The sequence below is a fragment of the Rhinolophus sinicus genome, linkage group LG02 (genome assembly GCF_036562045.2).
Source record: "Rhinolophus sinicus isolate RSC01 linkage group LG02, ASM3656204v1, whole genome shotgun sequence".
Classification (NCBI taxonomy): Eukaryota; Metazoa; Chordata; class Mammalia; order Chiroptera; family Rhinolophidae; genus Rhinolophus; species Rhinolophus sinicus.
The window spans coordinates 197,514,102-197,524,498 of NC_133752.1; the positions used below are offsets into that span (position 1 = coordinate 197,514,102).

Genomic DNA, 10,397 nt, shown 5'->3' on the forward strand with positions numbered 1-10,397 from the left:
GCTGCAGCATGGAGTTGGCCATAGGTAATAGTAAGTGAAGGAGCACGGCTGTGCCAATAAAACTTTATTCGTCATGGATACTGACGTCTGAGTTTCAGATAGTTTTCATGTGTCACAAATTAGTGCTCTTTGGCTCTTCCCAACCATTTAAAAATACAAAAACGTTTTAACTTGCGCCATAATTTGCCAGCCCCCATTCTCAGCAGCCTTCTAGACACAGAGATAGTGTAGTGACAGGACAAAGTCCCTGTCAGCGTGGGGCCCAATTTCTAGTCATCGACAGGATAAGTACCACTGAATCTGATCGTTGAAAGACTGTTGCCTTTTTCAGTTAGATGGAAGCTTTCTCATCAGACAGTTGCCATTTTAATGTTTTAACTCGCCTGACTACTTAAAAAGTGAATTTGGTGCGTAAATCTGCTGGTTAGTAATACCCTTGTCATGAAATATTTCTCTGTATTGGGTTGTCTTCCAGCGTACATTCCTCGTCACCTCACTGGCACAAGGCCACAGGGCTCAGTGCTTGGAGTCCAAGCACAGCTTCTCACTTCCTCCTTCTGAGGCGCAGCGGCCTGGAGGTGCTGAATCGTCACTGTCCCCTTTGTGGCCCGTCTCGAGACACCGGGGTGCTCTGTGGAAGAGCTGGCTCGCCCTGTGGAGTCCTCGCTCCCGTGCTGGTGCAGGGTTCTTTCAAGGTAGTTTTGTAACAAACAGGCTCACGCTTTCTGTTTGCAGTAGCTATGGAAACTCTAGAAGCTCTCTTTCTAAAGCTAAGCATACAAGAAAGCACTTCAAGTGTTGGTAGGATTAGAGACTTTAGAAGATGTTTAATTTTCTCCCCCACTCCTCCTTTCTTTCTGTCTCTTTAGAGAGGGAACAAGAGGGCAATGTGAATATTAACTGGGACTCGCTTTAATCTCCCCTGTGACACTCCAGGCCGTCTGGGTCTGCACAGGCGAGCAGGCTCTCAGCCTTTCACACTGACAAGGGGGGCCATGCATATTCATGAGCCAGCCTCGCGCATTAGACACAGTTCCTCAGGGCGGTGCTTCAGTGTTTCTCTTTTCAACTCAAATTTTATGAAAGAAACAATCATTAAAATTTGGTTTTTAAATTATGATTAAGTCAGAGACCCTGGACAATGGGGCTAAAATGTTCTCACCGGAAATAGGGACAAATCAGGGGACCTTCGTGTGGTATTTAATTTGTAGGTAGACAAGCAAACCCCAAAATGTGGGTGCTCACTTAAGGTGGAGAGGTACCTGCCCAGGTAGAGTGTCACAGCACACGGTATTCTCACCTCGTGAAATCCCCCTTAAGGAGGAAATGAGAGGAATGTCACTTACACTTAAGAATGTGAACTACACCCTACCGTGAAGTGTTGGGGGCTTTGTTGTTCATTTGTAATTTCTGGTTTGCAAGGTGCTAAAAACACTTCTCCCAGCTCCACCCACTCCTGCCAGATGCACCTCTGTGCCTTTTGAATGCGAGTTTTGGAAGAAGACAAAATGCCTCTTCTGCTTTGGGCTTTCATGCTGCTTCTGTGAGGGTGGCCATGCCAGGAGTCTGCTCCTCGTGAAATCTTGACCGTCACGTTCTGTCCTGAAGTCATGCTGCCCGGTTGGGCACGACATTCTTGCTGCCCAGTGAGTGGCTGGGCCCATGCGTGTCTGATTGGTTACCCTGCGGTAACCCATGCCCGTCTGTGCTCCTCCTTTTCTATACATTAAATGGGGATCGTGTAAGTTGTTCTACAGAAATGAGCTACCAAACCCTTTAAGGGTGCAATGCTCTTAAAATACTGTGAGTCTTTTCTCCAAATGTGGTAGATGCCTGCCCAGATGACGTGATTAAAATCCACCCTTTCATCTGTCCACATGGGACTTCTCCTGGGGTTTTGTTGTCATGGACCTTTTATTTACACAGTTCAGCTTCCTTGCCTGGGTTGCATTTATATTGGTTTACTTTCATCTAATCTCTCAACCCTGCGAAGCCCTGAGTCAGGAAACCACACTGAGAACGAGGAGGAAAAGCCCAGCCTGTGTGGGTCACTGCAGCCCCACCACGGCCCCACCCATGGTGAAGGGCGGGTGTGTTCACTCGTCTGGACGTCCAGCAGACATGTCCCAGCACTGAGCTTGGGACGGAGAGCAGAGGGGTGAAGAAGACCTCAGACTTGCTTATCAGTTCACGGGGTTTAGCGCAGACACGCATAAACAGGTCATCGTAGCTTACGTGACGTCAACAAACATAAATCCAGGACCCACTCTGTCAGGAGCTAGACTGGGTGCTGAGGAGACAGCGCTCGCTTGGGCGTGGCTCCTGCCCCGCAGATGCTCACAGACCCTCGCACAGGTGGGTACAGGCGGTGTAATGGCTACAGGATGCTTGGACAACATACACAGCGGGCGTGCCTAACGTGTGGCGGTGTCCAGGGGCAGCTCGGACAGTAAGGGAAAACTTCGGGGGAGGGGGAGCTTAGCTGAGTCTGAGACAGGAAGGGGCAGGTGAGGGGGAAGCACGTCTCAGGTCAGGGACATGTGTGGGAAGACGGGACACCCGTCATCCTGGTGTTGCTAGAGGCTAAGATATGACGGGCGCCTGGCAAGAGAGCTCTGCAGGGCCACTCAGCAGGCGTCTGTTTGCCTGGAACTGAGATAGTTTGACAATCTGAGGCTGGGGGTGATGGTGCTTGCCTCCAGAGATCCTGCGTGACAGGCTGGCGTCGCATTCCTGCATCACCGAGCAAAGTAGCCCTCTGATTCTCAGGAGCTCTCAGTGCAGTTAAAGGAACTCTGGGTTTCCTACTTTGAATTACATTCAAATGAATAACCAGGAAGCTTCAGACAGACGTGCTCTGCCTCTGTCATGAGCAATAGTGACCCACGTTGACTCAAACTCACCCACCTTCCACGCCTTTTCTTACCCAAATTTACCCCTGAAATGATGGCTCCTGCCATCGGTCCTCATGATCGCCGCCTGTCTTTTCCTACGGAAAGTGAGGAAATGGATTCATCTAAGGACAGGGTCCTGGACGAGAAATGGTTGTGGCAGATGATTCGTTGTTCCGAGCCTCGCTAACATATTGGAAGTTTTTGTCGCCCGGGGTCATTATGTCTATTCTCTGTACTGGCATGAAGTGGGGGTTTGGTGATTGTGCAAGAGCCAGAAAATCAAATTAAGGTTTTATGCATTTGAATATTTGTGTGGACTCTGTTACCAGACAAGAAGTACAGCCTCACAAAGGACCTGGGCTTTGTCATGAAACGATGGCAGATCGGCGGCAAAATGAGGCCTTTTTCCCACCAAAGGGGGGACTGAGTACAGGGTCAGCGTCAGCTGGGCACCAGCACTTGCTTACTCCTTGCCGTCTGGAAGGGGTTAGTCGTTTATACCCATCAGTGCTTTGGATGCTAAACCTCCAGAGACCAGTGGATCACTCAGCAAACGTTCGCTGGTCCTCTTCTTGGTGCCGGCCAGTGTCTCTCCTCCCCGGCCTGGAGGAGTTGGGAGAGGCAGGCACCCATAGCCAGTGCCAATGAGGGGTCAACTCTAAAATTGGGAAGCACCCATGGTGAGGCCGCGCCCACCTCGGCACCAGGCAGGCCTTGTCAGGACGGGACTAGCGGGGCTGTGTCGGAGGGACAAAGATGGAGCAGCGTTTAAACCCCAGGAAACGCATCCCGGGCTTAAAACTGTTTGTGCTTCCTGTTTGGTTTGTCTGACTTTCGGGACATACACATCTTTTACTATTTTCCTTGGAGGTTACTGAACTAGGAAGACCGTTTGCTTCACTTTTCTTCCCCAAACACTCTAAGAAAGAGTCCCAGGCTTTATGCATAGCGAGGCCTTTCTTTTTGGCTTCCTGCGCCATCAAGGGAGCCGGAAATGTCTGGGCGCCGGACTCACTGCTGTGCTGGCCACCAGGACAGGATCAGAAGCCTCGACTCTTGAGCTAAAGGGCCTGATCCCTTTTGGGGACCCAAGTGTCCCAGTTTTGCATCAGAAATGGCTGCACTGGAAACTCCTGGTGCTCGGGACAGGACTTGGTTTTCCTGCTGCCTTCCGTCCCTGTGGGCAGGGAGCCCTGTCTTCACTGGAAAAAGTGTTTATTCCACCCGAGGCGCTGTGTGTCCCTCTGGACCAACAGAGGGTGCCAGGTCCACTGTTGGCATCTCTTGTGTGTCCCTGGGTCCAACACCAGACACTGGTCCACACAGCAGCTTTTATACACTGCTAGAAGACACCATCAAATGGCGGTCGGTGCAATGCTTTCCTGAGGTTCCCACCGCCCTTGGTTACTAACTCAAAGACTGCAGTAAATGGCGCTGTGAGTCTGGCTTCGTAAGTTGTCTTCTGTCCGCTCAGAAGGACACTGGGCAGAAGATTTAAAACTAGGGCTGGGGCACATCAAGGCAGCGAGGGGGAGATGCTTTCTCGAGAGCACAAGTATTCAAATTGAACACAGCAAATCCTTCAAAGGCTCCCTAGCTTCATCTTTAAAATGAGGAGTGAGGGAAATTCCAGGGTGACGCCTAGGAAACAGTTCCTATTGGTAACTAGGCTTTCTTTAAACAGGATGGTTTTCTTGTCGGATTCTAGCTGGCATCTCTGCGACTAATTCTCTGATGCTCTTAGTCTTTCCTTAGTGACTCAGTAAGTATGAAGTGTGTGTGCGCGTGCTCGTGTGTGCCTGCGTGCGTGAGTGCACACGCTGGTGTCCGACGCTTCAGACGTGGCCCTTCGAAGCCTTTACTTCCTCATTCATACGTTGCGCAAATCCTGCGGAAGCTGCCGGACAGCGCACACAGGCTGCACACGTGTGTGCATACATGTGATCACATCTTTGAGTACTTAATGCTTCAGATCCATGTTCTTAGCACAGCCTCAAGAAAACTTAATTGAGTCTGGGTTTTGGTGTTGCTGTGCTGCGCGCTTCCCACCCGCCAATCCTCGTGCGAATTTCTGAAGCAGGAAAGTATATGCTGGCAGCTTCCTTCACTCTGGTTCCAGTTCTGACCCAGTGGGTGGTGTATGCCATCCGAAACCTTACAGAAGACAACAGCCAAAACCAGGATTTGATTGCCAAGATGGAGGAGCAGGGGCTGGCCGACACATCCCTACTTAAAAAAGTGGGTTTTGAAGTTGAAAAGAGAGGTGACAAACTGATTCTGAAATCTACTAGTGACACCGCTCAGCCGGTGAGTATGCTGGCGTGGGCTGCAACGCCCTCAGTTTGTAGAAAGCGGTTCCCACTTGCCCATCACCTTGCACGTGGCAAGGTTCCTTCGTGAGAATGTGGAGGAGAGCATTTTGCTTTTAAAATAGCAAAGAATGCCCTAAATTTTAATTGCCAATCATTTTTCTCCAGGCTTTATGCTGCCGTTTTCTTCCAAGCGTTAAAACTGCAAACTCATTTTAAGGGAGAAATATAAAAAGCATATCAAACTTTCATGAGGTCCAGAAGTTTTTGATGGGAATTAGATTTTCTTTAAAAGATAGCTAATGTTGACTGCAATGAAAAAGACAGAAAACTCCTTGTATAATATTGAATGAGTTTTGTCGGGTTTCTCGGTTATTTCTCATCACTGATCACAATTCTCTGGATTATTTTTTCCTTTAATGATTCTTGTAAATAGATCTGTTACATCTGCAATTTTGTTTCTTTTTTCTTTTTAGTGAACACACTCTCCAAATACCTGAATTTTTGGAGACTGTTTCGTGGATTTTTCATCTTCGTCGGTATGTGAAATTGCAAGTGTTTGAAGATTTATTAAGTACAAGTTCATAAACTCGTGAGGCTTTTAGGTAATAGAGTTAAATGTGTTTAAGCTTAAAAGTGAAAGTACATGAGTATTCTGTTGTTTCTTGGCATTAAAAATGTAGCTGTCTTCAATTGCTTTGTCCCCATGGATACAATATGCATTTAAGTCATATATTGTACTTACTGTGGCAGCAAATAATAAACTCTTCTTGTGGAGGGCCCGTCCCTTATTTGGCAAAGATGTGGCTGTTTGCTGGGGTTCCATTTGTTCCTTCAGATGGCGAGTCAGCCTCATTCCTTTTATTTTCCTTTTCTCGTTGGGTTTTCTGAACTCTGGCAGGCAGCCCAAGTACTTTCTCACTGTGATTAATTCTAGCAATCTCTTTCCACCCCCGCTGCCTTTCCAAAACATTGACGAGACTCATTTCCAGCTAATTAATTCGAGAGATGCTGAAGAATAGAGCGCCCTCCCTCTTCATTTTAGGGACGGGCTGTGTTGTCACCGAGCCCTGTCCCTCTGGAATTGAGCGGGGATGAGAGAACATGTAGGCCATTAACTCTTCTCGTTCCAAATCCTGCTGGAATCACACTCCTCACAACCCAGTATGTTTCAACGCTGGTGCCTGTATCTTACCCACCTCCACGCCTCTGTAAAGGGGGAACAAAGGCTTTCTGGTCGGTTCTGTGTGCAAGGCCACTGCATTCAGGGTACATTGTGTCCTCTTCAGTTTAAAAAGCACCAGCCTCGCAAAGGCACGCCCCTCGGTTTGGGCCGTGGCTTCCCTGGACTTGCAAAGGTAGCCTCGGGGAGTGGGAATGAATTTCCCCAATATCTGTGTGCGTGTTTGCACACACGTCTACACATACATACATACATACACATAGAACTGGATTAAGTGAGCCCCACAGTCTTTGTAACCACCGGATCATATCATCAGAAAACTCCTGGGGGGTCGTGTTGTGAATACTTAAAACATTATCTCCTTAAACGGCCATGTTACAAATACCTAGAGATTTGGCACCATTCATGTCGAACCTTCCAAAGTAACAACAACAAAGAGCCAACCGGAAATTTTCCAGAAATACTGATTGTGCCAAAGTAAAGTGCTTCTAAGATTTTTTGGTAGCCATACTTAAATTGCTTTGTAAAAACAGCTTAAGCATGTTAAGAATGAAATAAGTTTTCCCCTGTGCCATCGAATATATTCTGTACAACGCTGAAGAAATGTCAGCTTCTTGGATCATGTGGAAATCTACAAATAATACTTTTTTCCTCTCATTTATGACATTCCACCAGTAAAGAAGCCATTGCAAAATTTAAAACACACAAAGAAGTCATTCTCCTCTGGGACACAAAGAGTTAAAATTCTATTCTCTAAATGGAAGTCTGGCCAAAGGGGAAAAAACCAGTGGGAGTCCCTTTTTCCTTTTAACAAGTTTGCAATAGACACTTCTGTTTTTCCTCTCTCAATGGATGTGTGCACACCAGTGGAATCACACAAACATGTCAGTATAGGCCATATAATAACAAACACAAATAAAAGGGAGCCTTGTGGGAATACAGAATGGGGTAATGGTTGTGTGTTTTCTAAATAGGAAATGTGGGGCTTGCAGAGTGAAAACACGCTGACGGCTGCATTGTGGCTGCGTTTTGATGCCCTCAGAGAGATTGATTCTTGGGCACAAGAGCTTCCCTGTCCTCCAGCAGCGGCCTGGGAGCTCCTGAGAACCTTGTCTGACACGCTGTAGAGGATTAAGTCACCACCTCAGCCAATCCTCTAGCAGGGGAAAAGGGCAGGCCAGCCTTACCAAGTGTGTAAAGTGTCGTGCCACGTTACTGCTTCCAAGTGCAAACTGACAAAGCAGTTCAATTTCCTAGCCTGCTTCATTTGAGAAGATAACAGGGAAAGGCTTTCTGTTTGATATCAAGTCCAAATGTTTGCAGAATAGTTTTTTAATACCGTAACAATGGGTGCTCATACTTCAGAAATACTTATTTTCACCATTTTAGTAATACACTATTAGAATTCGTCCATGATGTATATACAAATGGATGTGTTTGTCTGTATGTATATCCATATTAATACATCTCATGGGTTTAGATTTGGGGGGAAGCTAACATTGAGATGCATTTTGTTCAGTAACTTCTGAATCTAACTGCAGGACGTTGCAGACTACTAAAAGATGTCCATTTTGCAAAAATGGATATAGAGAAATGATTGAGGTCATTTGGGCTACCCATTAGTAAATAAATTTTAAATCAAAATTTAATATTTCATATGTGAGTATGTATCTCTTGTGTCCGTTACCTACGTCTTTGGCATTGATATGCCTGCTCTTACAACACCTATGATTTAAATGTCATTTAAATGTTTTTTTACTGTTCTTGAATTTCTATCCTTGAATGAGTAAACAAAGATGTGAGAATAAAAACGCCAGTCTTTGCAGGAGGAAGACTTTTAAAAACTACATATTTCATCATCGGTAAGTTCCGCACGTACACATAAAGGAATCCGTTTTTACGTAAGAGTCAGTAAAATTAAGACTGAAAATGCAGAGAAGTTGAAGGAGGAAGAATCTTAACATTTGAGATCTAATATAAAACCAAGTCCTTTGGAGAAAACAGGCCTTCTTGGTGCTGTCCAAGGTTCTGAGAGTTTCAGCGACAGTGGCCTATATGTGGAAAATCAATTAAAAACCTTGTTTTCAAAATTGAGATTTCCTCCTTACGTTTGTATGACATAATAGCTATTTTCTTCTTTCCTGCACATTTTTATAGAGTTACTTGGATTTTTTTAGGTCAGATCTTATTTAGGCGATATTTTTACAATAAGAATTTGATTTACCAGCTACAATATACATGAATTTTAAAGGTAAGCTTTTTCTGTAAATGTAGGGGGTTGGTATTAATTCATTCATCCACAGTCAGTTACGGCAATGGAAATGACTGAAGCTTTCGGTAATTGTTTACTCGTATAAATGAAAACATTAGAAACGTTAAGTTACATGTTTTTGTTTGAACAACATAATATACATTTTTTATTTACAGACTTGTATCCTGCTTATTTCAGTGACGCAAGAGCTTACGTGGTGTTTTATAGCATGGATGTGATTTTTAGCAGCTCTGTGGAAAGGGTGGTGGTTGAGAGCAGAGACTCGCACACGAGTGCCTGGTTCCAGTTGCCCCTCCCTCGCCGTCTGTCTGGGCAGAGTCCTTAGCCCTGTGCGTCCATTTCCTCATCCTAATACCAGCAACCTGTGGGAGGGTGTGAGGATAAAAGGAAATGGCTACGAGGCGCTTATGACAGTCCCTGATGCGTGGTAAGCATTCACTAGTGCTGGTTGTTCTCATTATCGGAGTGACGTGCATGTTTAAGCACCTAGAACTCCCACTGTGAGCATCTGATGCCAGTGCATGGAGAAGCATGTCTCCTGCCTCTCCTGTCACCACGGTGCTGGACATACAGTCGGTGCTTACTAGGTGCATCTTATTTCTTCAGCAGATTCTTGTGTAATGCTTTCTGTGTACCAGGCAATGTTCTAAGCACTTGAAAAATATGAATCATTTAACCTTCCGCAACTATAGCATGTTCAGTATTGATCCCATTGTATGGATGAGAAAGTTGAGTTGCAGAGGTTAAGGCCAAGGGTCACATGCAGTGACGGCCTAATGATGAGTTGCTGTAGTTAATTAGAAGGGGCTGAGTGAACGAAAAAAATTACGGCTTCTTTCCCTGGAAGCATATAAAGTGAATGTGGCAGAAAAGCCTAGATGGTGGTTCTGGATGGAGAGCACGGGGGGCCCCATGGGGAGAATGTGGGCTCTGCTCTTAGAAAGTCCAAGTTCAAATCTCAGCTTCACTCCTCGCCAGTTGTGTGGCCTTGAGCAAGTTTCTTAACTACTCTGAGCCTAAGTTTCCTCCTCAAGCAGTATACAGGCAGGCACTGAGGCAACCGCATTAAACAAGACAGAGAGGGTCTGTGGTCTCATGAAGCTAACATTGCAATGAGAATGTCAGAAAAGTAACAAGTGCACGAATAGATAAGAGCATCATATCTTGAAATAAATGCCATAAAGAAAACAAAAAAGGTGATGGTCTGAGTGGTAACTGGGGTGTCCTTTCTGAGGTGGTCACATCTGACCTGAGGCCAGAGGGTTGAAAGGGTGCCAACTGTGCAAAGAACTGGGCGGGGGGAGGGGTGGACAGGCGGCAGGGGAGTAGCATCCCAGACAAGATCACCAAGTGCAGAGGCCCCCAAACTGACAGGCTTCGTGAAGGTGGTTGGGGCCAGAGCCTGGTGACCAGGGTAGCGGGGCATGAGTGAGACTGGGTCAGAGGGGAGAGCAGGGGTCAGTTGGGCGGGGTCTCCAAGGCCACGGGGGCGTTTGGATTTGACGTGAGGTGCGCTGGGAAGGTTATGCATTGGTTGAGCGGAGGAGTGAGGGGTTCTACCTCACCTTTATCACTGAACACTCACTGCTGTGGGAAATGCATTGGAGACGGAAAAACAATGGAAGGGGAGGAGTCCGCGCCATTGAGGATGGTGATGTAGACGAGTGTGGCAGTGGATGTGGAGAGATTTGAATTTGATACATGCATTGGAGGTAGAATTCATAGGATCTGCTGATGGT

General features: G+C 46.4%; 1 protein-coding gene across 2 annotated transcripts in view; it reads left to right on the forward strand.

Annotated features, from left to right (window-relative positions):
• ATXN10 (ataxin 10) overlaps positions 1–6,003 on the forward strand; it is a 147,862-nt gene extending 141,859 nt beyond the window's left edge. For both annotated transcript variants that reach the window (XM_074326561.1, XM_019739234.2), the window contains 2 exons: positions 5,014–5,201; positions 5,680–6,003. In XM_074326561.1, coding sequence (XP_074182662.1) covers positions 5,014–5,201; positions 5,680–5,682 — 191 coding nt within the window. In that variant the 3' untranslated portion in view covers positions 5,683–6,003. The remainder of the gene's footprint in view (positions 1–5,013; positions 5,202–5,679) is intronic.
• Positions 6,004–10,397: the final 4,394 nt, after the last annotated feature.